The 19,265-nt window shown below is 55.7% G+C and overlaps 1 protein-coding gene across 1 annotated transcript in view; it reads left to right on the top strand.

Moving 5' to 3' along the window:
• The window catches only part of KIAA1755 (KIAA1755 ortholog), a 28,844-nt gene extending 11,357 nt beyond the window's left edge, over positions 1 to 17,487 (top strand). The window contains exons 5-14 of the mRNA XM_028118822.1: positions 251 to 374; positions 2,827 to 2,920; positions 3,777 to 3,863; positions 5,151 to 5,267; positions 7,010 to 7,108; positions 8,034 to 8,182; positions 10,237 to 10,375; positions 11,807 to 11,929; positions 12,593 to 12,802; positions 16,801 to 17,487. Of these exons, the coding sequence (XP_027974623.1) occupies positions 251 to 374; positions 2,827 to 2,920; positions 3,777 to 3,863; positions 5,151 to 5,267; positions 7,010 to 7,108; positions 8,034 to 8,182; positions 10,237 to 10,375; positions 11,807 to 11,929; positions 12,593 to 12,802; positions 16,801 to 17,487 (1,829 nt within the window). The remainder of the gene's footprint in view (positions 1 to 250; positions 375 to 2,826; positions 2,921 to 3,776; positions 3,864 to 5,150; positions 5,268 to 7,009; positions 7,109 to 8,033; positions 8,183 to 10,236; positions 10,376 to 11,806; positions 11,930 to 12,592; positions 12,803 to 16,800) is intronic.
• The last annotated feature ends 1,778 nt before the right edge of the window (positions 17,488 to 19,265 follow it).

Genomic DNA, 19,265 nt, shown 5'->3' with positions numbered 1-19,265 from the left:
CCCAGAGTGTCCGGTGCAGAGGGGAGTCTGGAGGGAGGTGAGGATGCCTCTCCAGGGAGGACGAATTCAGGGACGGCCTTCTGAGGAAGTGGCTTTTGAGCTGGGTCTTCAGGGCTGACTCAATTCAGGGTTCACAGGGGAGGAGAAAAAGGGCATCCGAGGTGGAGGGACCTGGAGGCCACAGAGGAGGTTCCCGGAGAGAGGGCTCCACCGAAGTTCTCACTGCTCACATGTGTCCTCTCTCCTCCAGGGGGTCGGGACAGGGCAGGGAGGCCCCTGCTCCTGGTGTCAACCACCGAGGGGGCCTGGGAGGCACCGTGGTGCACAGCATCAGAGGTCACCAAGCTGCTGTCCTGCCTGTGCACTGTCCCCAGGTAAGGGGCTGGGCCAGTTGGCCACTCTGTCCCCCTTCGACTTCTTGGCCCAGAGCCCAGGTCCAGGCGCTGAATGGAGAGACACCGTGTCCTTCCACCCAGTCGTCTGTTCCCGGAGCCAGTCCGAAGCCAAATGCTGGGGGGAAAGCAGGACAGACTTAGTCCCTGCCATCAGGGGGTTCCCAGATTGGGGGGGGTGATGGATGGTGTGTAAGGAGCGAAGCATGCACAAGCAACTCTCAGGAGCATGAGGATGGTGAAGAAAACAGGGGGATGACGTAGACCAGTGGTTCACAACTCGAGCGTACATCAGAATCACCTGGAGAGCTGTTAAAGCAGATCACTGGGCCCCACCGCAAGTTTCTCATTTGGTAGATTTTGGGCCTAAGAATTTACATTTCTCACAAGTGTTCTGGTGACAACGATGCTGCTGGGCTAGGGACACATTGTGAGAACCACTGTTGTGGAGTGGGAAGGGTGGGGGACTGATTTCAATTGGGAAATCAGGGAAGGCATCCCGGAGGAGGTGATAATTGAGCTGGCATTTGAATTATAAATATTTGTTGAATAAATGAAGGGGAAATGAGTGAACAAATGAATGGATGAGTAAGAGAGTGAAAGGAAGAATTAGCCTGTGAGTAATGGGTGATCCAGGCTGATTTCTAACACCTCCACTCCCCCACCTGTGTGACGTCATGTTGGACTGGCTGGGGAAAGGTACCTTTCCTCAGAGTTCTGGCCCCCAGCCAGGAGGGTCTCAGAGATGGTATCTGCTCAGGACTGTGGCTATAGACCCCAACCCATCCTAGAGGTTGTGTGGCTAGGGGTAGGGAGTGGAGGGACTGATGGAACCCTTTGGAACCTTCCCCTTGTGCTCTACCCCATGGGAGCCATCACTGCCACTTGGGGCCATTGAGATTCTTCTTCCTCATCTCCAAGGTGGTGTGGCTTTTCCGGCCTGAGGGGGAGATGGGACCCCCTTTTCTGAGAAGTGGCCAGTGTGGTAGACTGAGTCCTGGAATCCCACCAACTTGCTGTGTGATGTCGGGGCAGTAACCTCCCCCTCTGAGTCTCACTTGAAAAAAAGGGACGACCAAGTGGACTCTGATAACCACTGTAAACCGTGGAGTCCTGGCCCCAGCTTCACACTAGGCCATGTTAGAGACTCAGACGCTCCTCACATGGGGGCCTGCCCTCCAGGGGCCTCCAGGCTGGTGGCCAGGCCGGTGTGGAAGCAAACCGCTCTCCCAGGATGAACAGCCAGAGGCTGGTGAGGTGTGGGTCATGAGGTCTGAGACATGGCATCACCTCCAAGAGCCTCTTCTCACTGTCTGCCATGTCGCTGTTCTGTGCCTCAGTTTCCCTTTCTAGAGTCATGACAAAAGCAGACATTTACATTCCTCTTGCCCTGCACAGTCACTGAGTGCCTTACACTAATGAATTTGTCAGTCCTCACCACAGCCAGTCCCATGGGGCCAGCACTGTTATTATCCCCATTTACAGCTGCAAGATGAAACAACTTGCCCAGGTACCCAGATACTATACCACAACTCCGCCTCCACACTGGCCGCCTCCGTTTTCCCTATGAACTGGCTGGGCTTAAGGCTTGAAGGCCTGGGGTTGGGGGGGTTATTTGCCTAACCTGCCTGATCATCAGGATGGCCAAGGGCACTTGGAACCACACAGACTCCCTGCCTGACCCTGTACCTGCTCAGGGGATGGGGCAGGGCTGGGGGTGAGGAACCGATTATTTTAGCAAGTCCTGACAACTGGGCCAGTCTGGGAAGTCCTAAGGTGATCACTGAAAAGTACAGCACGAACCGGTGAGGGTGTTCCGGCTGTGAGTAACAAATTCCAGTTCAAGATGTCTTAACTGATAAGGAAATCCATCTTTCTTGGTCTCTGCTTTCCAGCTCTTAGGAAGAATCTCGTAAAACAGAGCCTGTCTTACCCAGAAGTCCCCCAGCACACGCCCCCTCACTTCTCATTGGACAGAAATATGTCATGTGACCCCTCTTAAAGCAATCACTGGCCAGAGGAATTGGCTCGCGGCTGTTGGCCTCAGCCAATCAGAGACCAGCCCCTGGGGGCTTGTTAGACGGAGGGCATGGGATTCCTGAAAACACGAGAGATTTCTGCCCACAGGGAAGGGATGGTTTGAATGCTGGACGACTCACCCACGGCAGCTGGGACAGTGGCTTTTAGGGTGTGAGAGAGGGCTGTGTGAGGTACTGTGGGAACACCAAAGAGGAAGCAATGGACTCTGCCTGGAGAGAGATCATGGAGGGCTTCCTGGAGTGGGGTGGGCATTGGCAATTGGTCTTGTAGGATGAAGAGTTCACCAATAAATCAAGGCTTCTGGCAGCCAGTTTACCTCCCCTTCCCCTCGGTCCTTCCCCCTAGAAAGCCCGGTCCATCCAGCAAGACTGCCAACTCTGTTTACCACCCACAGGCCTGAAGATAAAACCAAGGGACTGGCGGTTGTGATTGATGCCAGGAAACAGCCCCCACACCCTGGTCTGGTCAGTGCCCTGCAGGCCACCCAGGTGAGTGGGAGGTGGACAGCCTCAGCCTAGCGAGTCTTGGGAGCTCCAGGGTACTTGTGCTGCTCATGGAGCCCCGGGGGGCTCAGAGCTGGGACCAGGAACCCCAGGCAGGCACACTCTTAATTACAGGTACAGAAATCCCAGCCCAAAGAGACCTGAAGAGAGAGGGAGTTCATTGGTTCATTTGACTTGACAATTTGGAAATTAAATCCAACTTCAAGTACGGCTTGATTCAACGGCTCAAATATCACCAAGACCTAGTTCCTGTCTCTCCATTTCTGGCCGGGTTCTCCTAGGAGGGCACTATTTTCAGCCAGACTTCCTGCCTTGGTGGTGGTCTGGCTCCCAACAGCTCTCACTTCCCATGGTCTTTAATTTAAGTCCAGTAGGTAAGAGTGAGAGATTCTCTGCCCAGAGATCCCAGGGACTCTCCTTTTGTCTCCTTCGCTCAGGTGTCCATCCCCCAACCAATTCTGTGGCCAGGGGAATGCGCACACTGATCGGCTTAGACTTGGATCCCCTGAGCCTCACGAGCCCAGAATGCCGGAGGAAGAGGTGCCTAAGTAGCTGGGTTAGGCAGCACAGGAAGTGGAAGGCTGGCGTATGCTTACCTTATGGTCTGATCTCCTCCTCTTCCTTCTCCTCCTCACTTTATAATGGGGAAACTGAGGCCCAGTGGGGACGGGTCATCGAGGAAGTTTGGACCCGCTGCTTTATTGACTGTCAATGATTCACCCTCCAAACATACCACCTATGTGTCCCCAGCCGCGCCCCCCCCCCCCAGTTTGCCTGAATCTTAGCAGGGGGCTCGGTAAAGGTCCAGGCAGAGCACCTCTGAAGTGGTTCTCTCTGACAGGCTCTGGCCCCAGCCTCCATCCGTGCTGTGCTCTACCTGGGGGACAAGGAGGCCGCTCTCCCGCTGGAGACACTACCTGACATCCAGGTGAGGGGGAGGCTGAGCTGAGCTGGGGTGCAGAATCCAGCAGCTAGGGGCCACCCTGAAATAACCTAGTGGGGGTCAACAAGTTCAAGGCCGGGTGCTGCAGCTCCCCTGCCTCTGTGGCAGGTGCTCTCAAACAGCACAGTTCTCTATCTCTGGTGATGCTCCTGGCACATGACTGAGAGTTGCAATGGCCTGAAACCTATTTAAAAAGCTTCATCTCCTCGACCCCTCCCTCCCTCTTTTCAGATGGGGAAACTGAGGCCCAAGACCACGTGGCAAGCTAGAGGCATAGCGCGGCCTCGATCTTCCTGCCTTCCCCTCCCTTGGGTCTCTCAGCATCTCGGGCTCAGATACCGAGATGATTTGGGGCTTTGCAGGAAAGAACCCTGCCGTTTTCTTTAATTAGCGCCATGTATTACAATCAGGAGTGTGGGCACCCTGCCTTCTGCCCTGCTTCAGGAAGTGATTTTAAAGGACTCCTTCCTCCTCCTCCTCGTTGGTAAAGGGGCACATTGTGAGCCAGAGATGTGCATTTCGTGCTTTTATGTACCAGTGAATCCCTTGAGGACCTTGTCAAAGTGCAGGTTCTAATGAAGCACTTCTGGATGGGGCCTGGGATTTGGCACCTCTAAAAAGCTCCTAGGCGGTGCTGAGGCTGCTGGTCCTTGGACCACACTTTGAGTACCAAGGAGAACAGATGGGTCCAAAAAAATCGAATCCACCCCGATCCCTAGCTTAGGTATCTGGAGCTGGGCCTGGCATAAACTTCCAACTTCACCACCCAGGAGAAGCAGCCGCTTCATCCCTCCTCCATATCTTAGAGGATACTGTCAGGATTGAGTGACCTTTTTCATCAGCCCCGAGAAGGAGACAGCACCTTGGGGGGTCCTCAGAGGACAGTACAAAGATTACAAAGAAGTTACAGGGAAAGGGTGGGCTTCACTCAGTTTGTGTGATTGCCTGGAGAGTTGTGCCAGGAAAGAGCCTGGCTTAGAGGGAGCCAATGCTGGGATTGATAGTGATGTCTGCCTTGGGCACAGGCTAAGGGGGGGGGGCATGATGAGTGCTGTTATTTGCCATTCCTTAGCCAGGGTCTCATTCTGAATGTTGATTTGTCAGACTTTCCAGAGAAGATCCTCGGCCCAGAAAGCAACTCTTAAAGCCAGGGCCAGCCTTCCGTGTGGCAGGGGGAGTGGTGGTGGGGCAGGGATCTGGCAAGGCCCTTCTCAAACATATGTCCCCACCCCGAGTCCCCTGGTCCTCCTGACTGGCTTCTTTCCTCTGCAGGTAGAGGTGGTGACCTCACTGAAGGCTCTCAGCCACCACGTGGACCCCAGCCAGCTGCCCCCCGCCCTGGAAGGCCTCCTCCCCTACTGCCACAGCGAGTGGGTGCAATTCTTTCAGGTGCCCGCCGTCACAGCCTCTACCCCACACCCTGACTCCTCTTCCTCCCTTCACGCTCCTGCCTCAGGGATCCAGCAACCCTGTCAGGTTCAAAAGCAGACATTCAACAAGCATTTATAATGAGGGTGCAGGGTACGGTTCGTAAGAGCTCAGGCTCTGGGCCCAGACTGCCTGGGTTCCAAAGCCCGCTCTGCTGTGTGACCTTGGGTAAGTTACCTATCCTCTCTGAGCCCTTTTCCTTGAATACAAAATGGGGGGGGTGGTAATGATAGTACTTCCTGAGGGGGCGGTTGTGAGGATTAATTGAGTTAATGTGGGCAAAGAGCTTAGAAGAGTGGCTGGCGCATGCCAAGAGCTGTGTCTGGGTCAACCGAAAAGAAATGGACCGACATTTGTTCTGTGGGCCCACACAACTCAGGAGCTCGGGGGCTGGCGGGGCAGCAGACGCGTTCCCTCCCGAGAGAAGAAGGAGATCAGGAAACCGCCCGTGCTGGGCTCCTTCCCCGCGTGATCTCAGCCTCTCCTCAGCACGACTCCAGAGGGGGCATTTCATGCCCAGTTTAACATATGAGGACACAGGACGGCGGGGGGCGGGGGGTACTTGCACAACAGCACACAGAAGATTCCAGCTTAAATGGCACAGAAACCAGTGCCCATAAATGCTGCCCTCGACTTTCCCTAGACCAGGGCTGCTCATCCTCGGCACTGTTCACCTTTGGGACTGGATAATTCTTTTGGGGTGGGGGGCTCTCTTGTGCATTGTAGCATGATTGGCACCATCCCTGGCCACTACCCACTCTGACAGGAGCACCTCACCAATTATGGCAACCAAAAACATCTCCAGACATTGCTTAATGTCCCCTGGGGGACAGAATCACCCCTCAGTGAGAACCACGGGCCTCCACTAACAGTCTAACGCAGCGGGTGGTTTGCTTATTTGTTTGGTGACTGGGTGCTCTCCTATTGAACCTGTGCCTGTTTGTGAAGAGGCAGTGTGTTAAAAAATTAAAAGGCTACTAAAGGGTGTATATATATATAGAGAGAGAGAGAGCGATCTCCTTTCCTATTCATCCCACAGGCCCCCAATTCCTCTCTGATGAATCTCGTGGCCTTTGAACTATATTTTCACTTTAAAACCATCCCTTGAAGCGAAATCTAACCCTATAGACCCAGAATATAAAACTAATGATGATGGTGGCTAATACACTAAGTGCCTCGTGCACGTGAACCCATTTCATCCTCCTGCAAGCCTATAAGGTAGGAACTACTGTGATCCCATTTTATGGAGGAGGAAGCGGAGGCGCAGAGAGGTTAGGCAACTTGCCCAGGGTCTCACAGCTAGTCAGTGGTGGAGTTGGGCTGAAGTGGGACCCAGCAGAGGATGTCCCCTAGCTCCGCCCTCCCACATCTGCTCCTTCCCCTTCCCCAGGGGATACCTTGGGTCTACTTTTCTCTCCTTCTCTCATTCCCAGCATCAGTGGTTCTCAAAGTGTGAACTGCATCGGCAACACCTGGGAACTTGTTAGAGACGCACATTCTCAGGCCCCACCCCAAAAGAATTAAACCAGGAACTCAGGAGTGGGGCTCAGCAGTCTGGATTTTAACCAGCACTCTAGGTGATTCTGATGCAGCTCAAGTTTGAGAAACACTGCCTGATGCCCACCCTGGGTCCTCCTGGCGTGGGCAGGCCCTCTCCTCGCTGGCCCAGGCTGACACCCCCACTCTGGTCTTCCATCATGCAGAAGTTGGACCCTTTCCTTGCTGACCTCCGCCGGGCCTCCTCCTTTCTAAAGTCTTCCATCAGGCAATTTGAGAAGAGCGACCCCCCTGGAGGGGTGCAGGTGAGCCAGGTGCATGGGGTGGGGAAGCCTACTGCACCCCGGAATTCCATGGACCAAGGGCTCAGTGAAGGGGACAGCCAGGGTGGGTCTTCGTTCATTGGACTAGTATCTGTACGTCACTCACTATGTGTCACGCCCTGGAGACCCCAGCCTGGGGCAAACCGACTCGTCCCCACCCTCGGAGGGTTTAGTGGGTGCAGTGGTAGAGGCAGTCCTTTAAAAAGTAAACAAAGAAATGGATATGTAGCTACAAATTACGCCAAATGCCACAAAAGTCAGATCGAGAACAATAGGGAAAGAGGGACGGGCTCCCTAAAGAGATGAGTATTTAAGTTGACTGAGGATGACGATGGGGAGGAGCCGACGATGGGAATAGGAGGGGGACTGCTCTGGGTGGAGGGCAAATACGTGCCAAGGTGCTGAGGTGGGATTGCTCTGGTATGTTCAAGAGCAGGGAGGCCGACGTAGAACAGAGTGGTGGGAGTGGGGTAGGAGAAGAAGAGAACGACTGGAGGATCTTCTAATCCCGCGGAGGCTGGATCAAGGAGTTGGGCTGGGATTGGACTCTAAAGTGGCAGGGAAGCCCCGGGAGAGTTTTGAGCAGCGGGATGAACACCTTGGCACGTTGACACTTCCAGCTGCCATGCGGAGAACAGACTGCAGGGGGAGCCAGAGAGCAGCAGGGAGAACCGTGAACAGGCTGGGCTGAGGGTCCTGGAGAATGATGGCGCTTGGACCAGTGAGGTTGCCATGGCGACAAGAGGAAGCGTGGCTTGAGGTGTTTCAGAGATAGAAAGGAGAGACTTTCTGCAGGACCTTGAATGCCAAACTGGGGGAATCAGGCATGATCTGGGTGTGGGGAGCCCTGGAAGGCTGTAGACCCAGAGTGGGGATTGAGCCTCAGGCCACCTCCCTGCACTGACAGGAGGCCTCCAGGTGTCTCAGCAAGTCCAAGGAGCTGATGGAGGCCGTGCTGAGGGACCCAGGCCTGCTGGGCCTCCAGCGGGAAGGGGGAGCCACTCTGGCCAGGCTGCAGCAGGAAGCTGGTAGGCTGGACTTCAACCCCGACGTCAGGTAGGAATGGTCAGGCTTTTCCTTCCCCACCTTTGTTCCCTGGCCCTGGGGGCTTGGAGCTGGGGACCCACAAGGTGGGTCTAGGATGGCATTTGCAGGGCCCCTATCCTGGGCTGAGGCTTTGGTAAGGTCCCCGTCCCTTCTCTGCTGCTCCTCCTTCAGCCCTGGCCATCTTCAGCCCAAGGTAGGTATCTGAGAACAGCCCCTGCTCGTGTCTGGTCACCCTCAAGCACTTTCTCTGACTTTCTAAGACACTGGGCTGAGTCTCTTCAAGGGCGCACCTCATTTATTCCTCAAAAGAACCTTGTGAGGGCCACATCGTCCTCATTTGGCCGATGGGTGACTGAAGCTCAGGGAAATGCTCTAAAAGCCAAGACGTCCAAGCAGCAAGCCCTGCACCACTCCGCCTTCCCTGGTGGGCTCCTCAGCCTGGGGGAGGGAACCTTATGCTGTGTCAGTGGCCTCAGAGCCACAAAACAACAAATACGTATTCCTGGAAAGGATCGGTTTGCTTAAATTTAGGGGTGGGGGGTGCAGATCAGTAATTAAATCAGTTATTGGAGATATTTTATCTCCATTAGAACAAACACAATTAACAAAGTTTACACAAGCTTCCAAGAATAATTTGTTTATTTAACCAACACCTAAATAGCACTTGGTATGACCACAGCCTAGTTCTAAGGGCTCTGCAAATATTAATTTGTTTAATTCCCACAAGGTGGAGTCTAGCATTATCCTCATTTTACAACAGAGGGGCCTGAGGCCCAGGGAGGTTGAGTGACTTTCCCAGGATCACACAGCTGAGCTGTGGTGGGGTCAAGACTTGAACCGAGGCAGCCTGGCCCAGAATCTTGAACACGTCCCCCTGAGCTGCAGCACAGAGAGATTCACGCTGATGCAGGGCCTGGTGCTGGGCGTGGAGCCGTCTCCATGCCCCTCACAGGGCCTGGGGGGGCTGGCACTGTCTTTCCCAGCCTGACCCGGCCTCCCTGGCTGGCCCCTCGGCTCCTCTGTCCACCTCGGGCCTCTCCAGACTGTTGTCCCCCAGCAGCTCCACCAGGGGGCGCTGTGGTCCCACATGAGCCTATGTGCCTGTTGGTTCTGCCAGTAGGACCCCGCAGCTGCCGCCTGCCCACCCCTTCCTCCCTCTGTCCCCCCAGGCAGGCTGGCATTTTCCATCCCGAGCACCATCGGCCCTGGGCCCTCACCCCTTCCTGGAAGGGCAGTGATCTGTGGGAAGCTGCAGTCAGATGAGGAGGCCCAGAACAAGGAAAGCAGGCTTTCCTTCCATCGCATTTTTTCCCTTTTCCTTCCGAAGTTAAGACCCCGTAGGGCAGAGGACGGTGGGGTGGGATTTGGGGGGTGTTCCTGCCTCCGCTGCAGTGTTACCATGCCTGAATCCCATCTGCGCCCCTTCACTTATGTCTTCCTGGCTTTGACAATTTTAAAAAATTATATGCAAGCAGCTGTACCCCAGGTTTCAGTTCAGAATGCCGTGCATGAGAGTCAGTTCCTCTCTCTGGACCTCAGTTTTCCCTTCTATAAAATGGAGGTTTGGGGTACAAGGGTGTGTTACAGCCACTCACCATCCATCATTACAATAGAAATAATAAGTGCTAACAAACACTGTGCTGGGCACTGCGTTAAGAGTTTTGAGTCTGTGAGAGCTGGGGCTCAGCCCTTGCTGCCCCCTGGAACTAAGAAGCTTTAGAAAGCACTGATGTCCAGGCTGCCCTCAGAGTCTGACTCAGTTGGCTTAGGGTGGGCGTGGAGATTTGAACCCAGATCTGTCCAACTCACTTCCAGGGAAGGGGAGGGTCATTTGGTTTCCTGCTGTGTCCTCTGGTCTTCCCAGTCCCCTGGAGGGCCAGTCTGAGGTCCAGAGAGGTATAGGGACCTGCCCAAGGTCACACAGCAAGTCAGCAGCTGGAATCCCCAGGCCGGACAGAATTGGTGGGGACTCCGGGGGCGGGGGGCGGTGTGGCTATGCTGGGCAGCAGTACTGGGGGGGGAGGAATATCTGGGGCCCTCTTTCCCCCTCTTCCATCTCCCAGGAGCCATCTGGCCGAAGCTGTCGCCTTGTACGGCCTCGTGGATGAGCAGCTGCATGTCCTGGTCACTGCATCTAACCACCTCCTGGGGAGGTTAGAGCTCCGCATCCGCCTGGGCCGCCTGGAAGCTGGCATCCACCAGGTGAAGGGGGAGGCTGGCCTCTCTGCAGGGAAGGCCCCGCGCCAGGCCCAGCCGCAGCCAGGCACTCCGCTCTGGTGTAAGGACACAAGGCTGGCCATTCTCCAAGGGCCAGGCAGGCATCCCGTGACATGGCACGTGACATGGCGTTCCACAGGTGCTGAACGGGTGAAGCCCTACTCACCCCGCCAAGCCCTGGGCCAGAGCCTCTGCATCTACCATGATTTTCCAACTTATCACTTGCCAGTGATGTGGGAAGATGCCGGGATTTCTCCCACTCATCGATGAGGACACTGAGGCGGGGAGACATGACATCACCTGCCTGTGGTCACGCACCTGGGGATCCTGGAACCCCCACCTGGCATCGTTCCTCGGACTGCCGGTGCCTCAAGCCGGTGCGTCCCTCCAGGCCGGGGCCGTGGAGCGCACAGACAGCGTGGGCTCTAATCCTGGCTCCAGCACTGACTGTGACCCTACGCAGGTTATTTCACTGTTCACTGCCTCAGTTTCCCCATCTGTTCAGTGGGGAATAATATTAGTGCCTGCCACGCTGGGCTTTTTGAGGATAAAGTGAGTAGATACATACTCTTGAAGGCATCCCAGAATAAGAGGACTTCTGTTCATGGGTTCGAGAGCCGTTGTAACCCCTCTGTCCCTTGCGCTTCCTCATGTCTACCCCCATTTTGCTCCTGAATAAGTTGAGGCCCAGAAAGGGGCAGTGACTTGCCCAGTTGACACAGTGAGTTCATAGCACCTCACTTCATAGCACCCATGCACCTTACCCTATAGAAGACAGCTTTTCCTCCAGCACTGTTTGCACACCCCTGGGGATGGGGAGCTCATTACTCTCAAGGCTGCCTCTTTTATGATTGGTGGCAGCAAGTGGTTAGAGTAAGCTGAAATTTGCCACCCTGTTCAGACAAGTGTGCACAGAAGGCCTACTTCGTTCATGGTACTGGCCAGGCCAGATGCCCCCTGGGGTCCCTCTTGGGGAGTCCTCTCCCGTTCAGGTATTTGTTTTTATTTAATTTATTAGAGAGAGAGAGAGAGAGAGAGTGAGAGAGAGAAAGAGAAGGAGGAGGGGGAGGGGCAGAAGAGGGAGAAGCAGGTTCCCCACCGAGCAGGGAGCCCGATATGGGGCTCGATCCCAGGACTCTGGGATCATGACCTGAGCCGAAGGTAGACGCTTACCCGACTGAGCCAGCCAGGTGCCCCTCCCCTTCAGGTTTTTGAAGAACATGACAATGCACCCACCCTCCCCAAGCTGTCCCTCCTCCCCAGAACTGGGAAAGTCTCAGTCTAGGCCAATGGGCACAGCCCAGCCACTGAGTAACTGAGGAGGAGAAGATCCCCACCTCCAAGGGAGTTGGGGAACCGGCTAAGAGACATCCCCCCAGACACCCCTCATGTCCAAACCTTCCTCCCCTGCCCTAGGTCAGCAACTGGATGGAGCAGGAGGGGAGCTTGTGCCTGCAAGTGCTGAGCCTCAAAGACAGAAGCTTGGAGACTGTGGAGAAGGCCCATGCGGACTTTGAGGACTTCTTCGTTCAGGCTGCAGTGCGTTCCTAAGACTGAGGAGCAGGACCGGGGCACATGGAGAAGGCAGTGGAAGAGGGGGGCATGGCTGGGGCAAAGGTGTGGAGGTAGGAGAGTGCAAGGAAACTTCCAGAGACAGTGAGAAGACCAGCTGAGATCACAAAGGGTTCAGCTTAGATGCTGTCTCCTCCAGGAAGCCTTCCTGGACCACCATGTCCAAAAAAGGCCTATCTCAGAATCCGTGGAAGATTTCATAAAATGCAGATTCCTGGGTCCCACCCGAGACCATTCAGTCAGCCTCAGAGGTCAGGGGCAACGAATTTGTATCCTTGATGTACTGGACCCTAGAACATGGGTGATTCAGCCCCTTTCAGTCCTCAGGGAGCTCCCAGGCCAGTGGGGGCTGGGGGTGGCAGACAAACAGGGAGACAAACAGAAGAGGAGACATGTGGGGGCACACAGCAGGAGCCCCTAACCCAGACCCCTGGTCAGGTGACCCTAAGCAGAGTTCCAGTGAGGCAAGTGAGCTGCTGAGGCAGAGGCCTGGCCCCCATTCTGTAGATGAGGCAACAGAGGTCTGGCAAGTCTCACAGCTAAGCAGTGGGGCAGCGGAGGTTCCTGACCTCTGGACGGGGCCTCGGCTAGGATGGGAGCTGAGCAGTGCCCCCTGCTCTCCCCGCTCAGGCCCAGTACCGCCGCGGCCTGGAGCTGTCCAAGCAGGCCGCTCAGCTGGGAGGGACCAGCGAGGCAGGAGGAGCAGAGTCCCGGGAACTGGCAGCCTTCGCCTCCACCCAGCGGGCCTTCCAGGCTAAGCTGACCCACTTCTACATGGCGGCTGAGCGGCAGCGCACAGATCTGGAGACACTACTCCACCTGCACCACTTCTGCAAGAAGGTGAGCCCTGGTGCCCCCTGACAGACCCCTCCCTACCCGCTCCAGTTGGGATGTGGGGTGGGGGGGCAGGAATCAGCCCACACACAGCACTAGGCTCTTTGCGTGATTCATTCTGTAGTCCTGCAGGGTGGGAGGAAAGCATTACCTGCATTTTCTAGGAGAGAAGCAAGGTTTGAGAGGATAGGTTACCCCCCTAAAGCAGTCCTGGCTGATCTCTGACCCCAGCTTGTCCCCCTATACCTGGCAGCCCCCCAGCGACCTGAACATCAGCTCTCAAAGGACACTCAGAAATCACCGGCTTCTTAAACGCTGGGATTAGGGGAAGGGGGCCAGGTAGTTCCAAGGATCCAGTCGAAGCCATAGGCTCTGTGTCCACGGGTAGCTCACTGCCGACAACTTCAGGTAGTCAGACCAGGCTAAGAAGGTCGATCTTGTCCTACCCCTCCACTGACGCAGAGCTGGGAAAACAGGATCAGGGAAGGGCTGCCATTTAGCCAGCGTCACACAGCAAGCCCATGGCACCATTCTAGTGCTCTTTCCCATGCCTCACCTTGCCCTGCACAGATGGCAGGAGCTGGGGAAGGGGGGGTAGTTGGAGGAGGTGGGCCCAGAGGCTTCTCTGAGCACCCTCAGAGCAGAGGCCCCGGTCCTTGCCAGGAACCCAGAGTTTGGCCAAGAGCAGAGAAGAGAGGGTAGGGCTCCCCTGGGGCATGGGAGTGGGGCAGTGCTGGGGTAGGAGGCAAGACGAACTCCTTTGCTTTGTATCCATCATCTCTTGGCAATCCAGTGTAGCAAGGTTGAGTGGTCCCACTTGCCAGATGAGCAAACTGAGGCCATAAGAGGGAAAGGGCCTTGCCCAAGGCCACACAGCTGCAGAAAAGAAGAGCTGGAATTTGAACACAGATGCATTCATGATGCTCTGTGTTCTTCTCCAAACCTGGGAGAGCAGGTGGTAACAGATTCCCCTGTTCAATCAGGTGTGGTGGTGATGATGATGATGATGATATGATTATTATGAGATGAGCCCACATTAGTGATTGTGGACTCCATGCCAGACACTCCTATAAGTGCTTCACAAACTTTTTTGACTTGATCTCATCATCTCTTTTTTTTTTTAATTTATTTTTTTTTTAAGTAGGCTCTATGCCCAATGTGGGGTTCGAACCCACAACCTGGAGATCAGGTCACGCGCTCTACTGACTGAGCCAGCGAGGTGCCCCTAATTTCACCACATCTTTATGAGGGAGGGGTGCCAACACTGTTTCCATTCTGTGGATGAGTAAACGGAGGCCCAAAGAGGGAACGGTCTCGCTCATGGTTCCCCAGAGGGCCGGTGGCCAAGCAGGATTTGACTTAAGACCCCCCTCCCCCAAATCCATTTAGTCAAATCTCTCATTTTTCTGATAGGGAATGAGGCTTAGGAGGACAAGGAGCCGCGCGGACAAGCTGTACCCCAGATGGGACAAGAACCCCAGCTGTGGCCCAGGCCCAGTGCCCTGACTCACCCCCTCGCACTCGCCGCCAAGGCCAGAGTGTGGGAAGGACCTGACCCCAGCCTCCCAGCTGTCAGGCTGCCTCAGCACACAGGAGAGGGAGAACACAGGATGCTTTGGAGGGCAGCAAGAGGGACTCTGGTCAAGGCCTGCCTGGGGCGCCGGGAGGACAGGCCACTCTCTGTCTCTGCGGGGCAGCTGGCAAGGGATGTGGACAGTGGCAGCGGAGGGGCCCCCACTCCCAGCTGACAGTAGAGAGCCGGGCAATGGCAGAATCTGAGGCTTAGAGCCAGGGGTAGCTCCTGTCTGCTCAGGCCGTGTGCCCTCAGTGACGGTCTTCACTGCTCCGGGCCTCAGCTCCTCGTCAGTAATAGCGATCATAATAGTAATCATAACCAGTGCTTCTGTAGTTCTTATTATGTGGCAAGCCCCGTTCATCATTCACATGTCATTTTATTGACACACCAGCCCTCTGAGGCAGGTGCTATTATTATGCCCATTTTATGTACGAGGAAACACAGAGAGGTCAAGGAACTCATCCAGGAGCTGAGATTCAAACCCAGGTCCCTCTTGCTTTGGTGCCAGCCTTGCTGGGTAGTGAGAGTAGGAACTGAAATGTAAGTAACCCCCCACCCCCACCCCGGGGCTTTACTCAAAGTTGGTGTTATTATTATCGACACCAATGTGATCATCATTAGGAGCGGCAGGAGCGGTGGTAGTGCCTCATGGGTTAAGGGCATCTGGCAGCTTCTCTCCCTTGCTTACTAATTTTAGCCCATTTCGGCCCTGTAAAGCAAACTCACTGCGGCTCTGCGCCTTCGCACTTGCTGGTCCCTCAGTTGGGAAGGCCCTTCCTCGAGACCGGCTGGTTTCTTGTCTTCCGTGCTCAGCTCACGTGTCCCCGCCTGGCCGCCTGGCCCCCCACCCCTCTGGTCACCCTGTTTGTCTCACTTCATGGTGCTCATTGTGATCTGAAATTATCCTGTGGCTTCATCACCTGCTGTCAGTCACCCGGGAGGCGAGCCCCGGGACTGTGTCCTCATCCCTCCCCGGTGCCGGGTGCAGAGTCGGCCCCCATAGCAGCCAAGTAGCTGGAGGGACAGTGGGGTGTGAGGCGGAGGAAGGAAGCCTGGGCGGGGGGCGGGGGCGGGGGGGGCGGCATGTGGGAAGATAGAGCTCCCGCCGTCCCGCAGGCCTGGAGATCCTACAGGGGGAGGTGGGAGGAGGTGGGAGCCTCACCTGGAATCCCACTAGGGTCATCTCGCTATTTGACCTGGGCAGGCCCCCACCCCTCTCCAAGCCCTGAATCTTAATCCACACAACCTAGGGTTGGGTAGGATGATGGTTGAGGTGCTACCCATCCCTATCCAGCTCAGCCTAGAAGATGGAGTCCCAGACAGACGGACAGACAGACAGGACAGCCCTGGGCTGGGCTCAGCCCCAGGCCCGAGAGCGTGCGTCTGGCAGCTTGGGCACTAAATAATAATAAAACAATTGTGCCACTAACCGAGATTTATGGAGCCCTTTCTCAGCCATGAGCTCTGTGTGCTTCCGCGAATATGAAGCCATTTATCTAAAGACAAGTTCCCTTAATCCGCGGAAAGATGGTTTCCTTGGAGAAAACGGTTCTCCAATCCCCACAGCTAACAGCTCACCATCGGCTTCTAAATTAATGGAGAGAAAGATTATGTTTTTCACGAGCTGCTGGGAACGAGTTGGCTCCTTTGCAGCCTGCAGACATTTTGTGGGTGAAGAAGACAGGCAGAATCCCAAAATGGGGCAGAGGCCCAGCTGAGTGAGGGGGCCCCCAGGCCTGGGTCAGCTGGTGGTCTCCCTGGGGACTGTGTGTGCACCGCCCCGGCTGGACCAGTTTCTCCTGTGCGAGGAGGTGCTTAGAAGATTCTCGCTCAAAGGCTAGACACACCTGAGTTCAAATCCCAGCTCCCCCCACCCCCCCCCCGCCACTTGCCGCGTGACCTGGGGCAAGTGATTTCATGTGTCTCAGCCTTGGTTTCCTCCTCTGTAAAATGGGCTGCTGGTACTGTTCAGTGTGATCATACATGAGATGCACAGAGCCTGGCAAACAGTCGGTGCTCAATAAACGTCTCTTAGACGCCTCCCTCCATGCCACTCATAAGGGGTGAAGACAATTGTCACCACAATCCAAGAACCCGAATGATCATCTAGTACATCCTCACCTTTTTGAGAAGGAAAAACTGAGCCCCAGCGAAGGGTTAAGTCTTTGCTGGCCCCCAGGTCTAGGGGACCAAGCCTGAGGATCCGAAGGGTGCTGGGGACCGTTGCTGATGGCAGGTGTGTTTACCTGAGGGAAGAGAGGGGACCACTGTCCTTCACTGGAGGAGGCCAGGACATCGACTGGGCGCTTCTTATGAATTCAACCCAGCAATGCTCACTCTCTGCTTGGAGAGGCGCATCCCTGTCCTCACAGAGCGCCACGGTCCCGCTCCTAGCCTGAGCCCCACCTCCCTGTCTTGTCGCCCCCAGATGACCTGGTTTCACATGGACTGTCAGGACCTGATGAGGCAGCTCAGGCTGGGCAAGGCCCAGAGGGCCAGCCCTGGGGACCAGCGTCGCCTCCACCGCTACCTGCAGCGACTGGCGTCTGAGTTCCCTGCAGAGAAGCTCACTGCCATGGGGCTACAGGTGGCCTCGCTGAGCCAGGAAGGCCTGGGCCAGGACCTGTGGGAGGAGGCCCAGCTGAGACACAAGGAGATCCAGACCTTCCTAAAGAAGGCCCTGGCCCACTGCCCATGCCCAGCGGGGCCCACAGCCCGCTCAGCAGCCCCGGAGCTAAAAAGGGTAGCTGCCAGGGGCCAGGGTCTGAATGGAGATGTCACTTCCAAAGAAAGGCGGGGCCTGCCCCTCCAGGACTCACGGGGCCTGGATCGTTCGCCAAATCCCTGTTGGCCTCGTGCCCCCAGAGAGGGGCAGAACAGAAATTTGCAGGCAGGCCTTCTGCCCCCGGAAGCTGGCCAGGCCATAGAGGCTGATGAAGGCAAAGGCCCCCATGAGCCATTTCCCTTTCCAGCCCCTGAGTGCTTCCTTGACCCCCTCTTCTCCTGGCAGGGACTCCCGAGTCAGACCCCCCATCCCACTGGGGGCAGCTTCTCCTCAGACTCACAGACGTCTCTGGAGGACTCACCCCAGATAAGTCCCCCTGCATCCCTCTAGCCCCACCAATGGCACCGGGCTCCAGGGGTTGGCTGGGGAGGGGCCCAGCAACAGGAGGGAGCTGGGGAGCCCTGGCTAATCTCATCTGGACTTGGCTCCTGAGCACTCACTGTATGTTTGGCCCATGTAGGAGAAAGCAAGAACCTGAACCTGCTCCCAGCTCCCGAAAACTCTAGGAAGACCTGACTCACAATCAGAAGAGTGAGTGCGGAGGGCAAGGCAGGATACGGTGGAGCCTGGGACTGACTCCACAGCCCCTGTGTCCCATCGTGGAGAGAGTTGTTGGGACAGACCCTTCCAGAGGGCTCAGTCTTAGACAAGCCAGACTCCCACCTGGAGTCCAGGGGTGCCTAAGCTTCCCCTTGGGGCCCACGGGGCATAGTTGCCATGAGTGGGGGGATTCGGGAGTGGCTTCTTACCTGTGACAAGGATTCCGGTTCCTGTTTATTTGGCCATGATTTCAGGAACCACTCGCGGAGGAGCAGGGAGGTGAGTGTGGGAAGGGAATAAAGGGTGTGTGGTCAAGTAAATCAACGCATGCTGTTTATTCTCTGGGCCTGCCTCGGGCAAAGAGAGTCATCTGCTGGAAGGCAGTTGGAGCACCCTGAAGGAGTAAGGGCAGGCAATACACTCTCTCTCAATGGCTCCTCCCACGGACAAGGCAATCAGTCTCATACTCCAGGAACCCCATGGGGTCCCGTCCCCTCCGGGCACTCCAGAGAGAACGCTCTGCCCCTCTGCTATTCTGTCTTCTTCTCTCCCTGCACATCTCAGACTCTGTGAACTTCCTCCCTCCACCCCAGGTCCCCACCTCTCTTTAGGCATAGCTTCTGGTGCCCAGCGTCTTAGGGTTCTGCTGGTGGTTAGGGTTGGGTGGGAGTGGGGAGCCACATCCCCATCCAGCGGGCGGACGGGCTGGGACGGCCTTGACACCTCTGATCTCAGAGTGAAGCAGGAGAGCGAGGTTCTTGTCTCACAGAGCCGAAGAATGAATCTTGTGGACAAGTGCGAGTGAGGAAAACGATAGAGTTTTATGAAGCAAGGATACAGAAAAAGCTCTCAGGAGCGAAAGGGGTGCCGACAGGGTTGCCAACGTGGGCCTCCACTGACAGTGTTTTAGCCAGCGGCCTAGATAAAGCCTGCGGCCTTATCATTCTTGTGATGTCTTGATTTGCGTAAGGACTGGTGATAACATCTTCAATGGCTTCTTTGGGGTCTGGTTATTCTTTGTTGGTCACAATGTGACTGTCATAAAAAGATTCCCCACTTCTGACGCCCGGGGCAGGGTAGTCTGGTTTTTTCCCCTTATTTCTGGTTTTGTTAGGCCTTAGCATTTCTGGGATTTCTGTGAGCCTGATCACGTAGCTCCCTGCCTATCTCTCTGTACCTGTTCCTTCTAGAGTATCTACAAGATAGCCAGCCTTTCCCATCACCCAGAGTGACGCTGGCTAGCGCCTCCCCTGATGGTCATTATGCTGGGAAAGTGTGAGTCCCTGTCTCTGCCTAGGATGCATTAACCAGGTAGCCTCTGGCAGCCTGGCCCTGGAATTTTTCCTGGCTCCAGGCAGAGGGTGGGGCACTCAGCTTAACTCTGGAAAGAGAGGGAGGTGGGACTGGAGAGTGCCTAGGAGTACGAGGCTAGGTTTTTGGGAGACAGCTCAGTAGAGAAAGCGACACAAACCTCAATGCCCAAGATGGCTTCAGGAATCTTCTGGGACTCAAGATTTCTTTAAGTGTGGTCTGTGGCCTGCCTGCCTGCCTCAGAGCCATGAGCAGAG

The sequence above is a fragment of the Eumetopias jubatus genome, unplaced genomic scaffold (assembly GCF_037043125.1).
Source record: "Eumetopias jubatus isolate StellerSeaLion01/CBP00866 unplaced genomic scaffold, mEumJub1_p1.0 scaffold_9, whole genome shotgun sequence".
Taxonomy (NCBI): Eukaryota; Metazoa; Chordata; class Mammalia; order Carnivora; family Otariidae; genus Eumetopias; species Eumetopias jubatus.
This window is presented reverse-complemented; position numbering and strand designations above follow the sequence as displayed.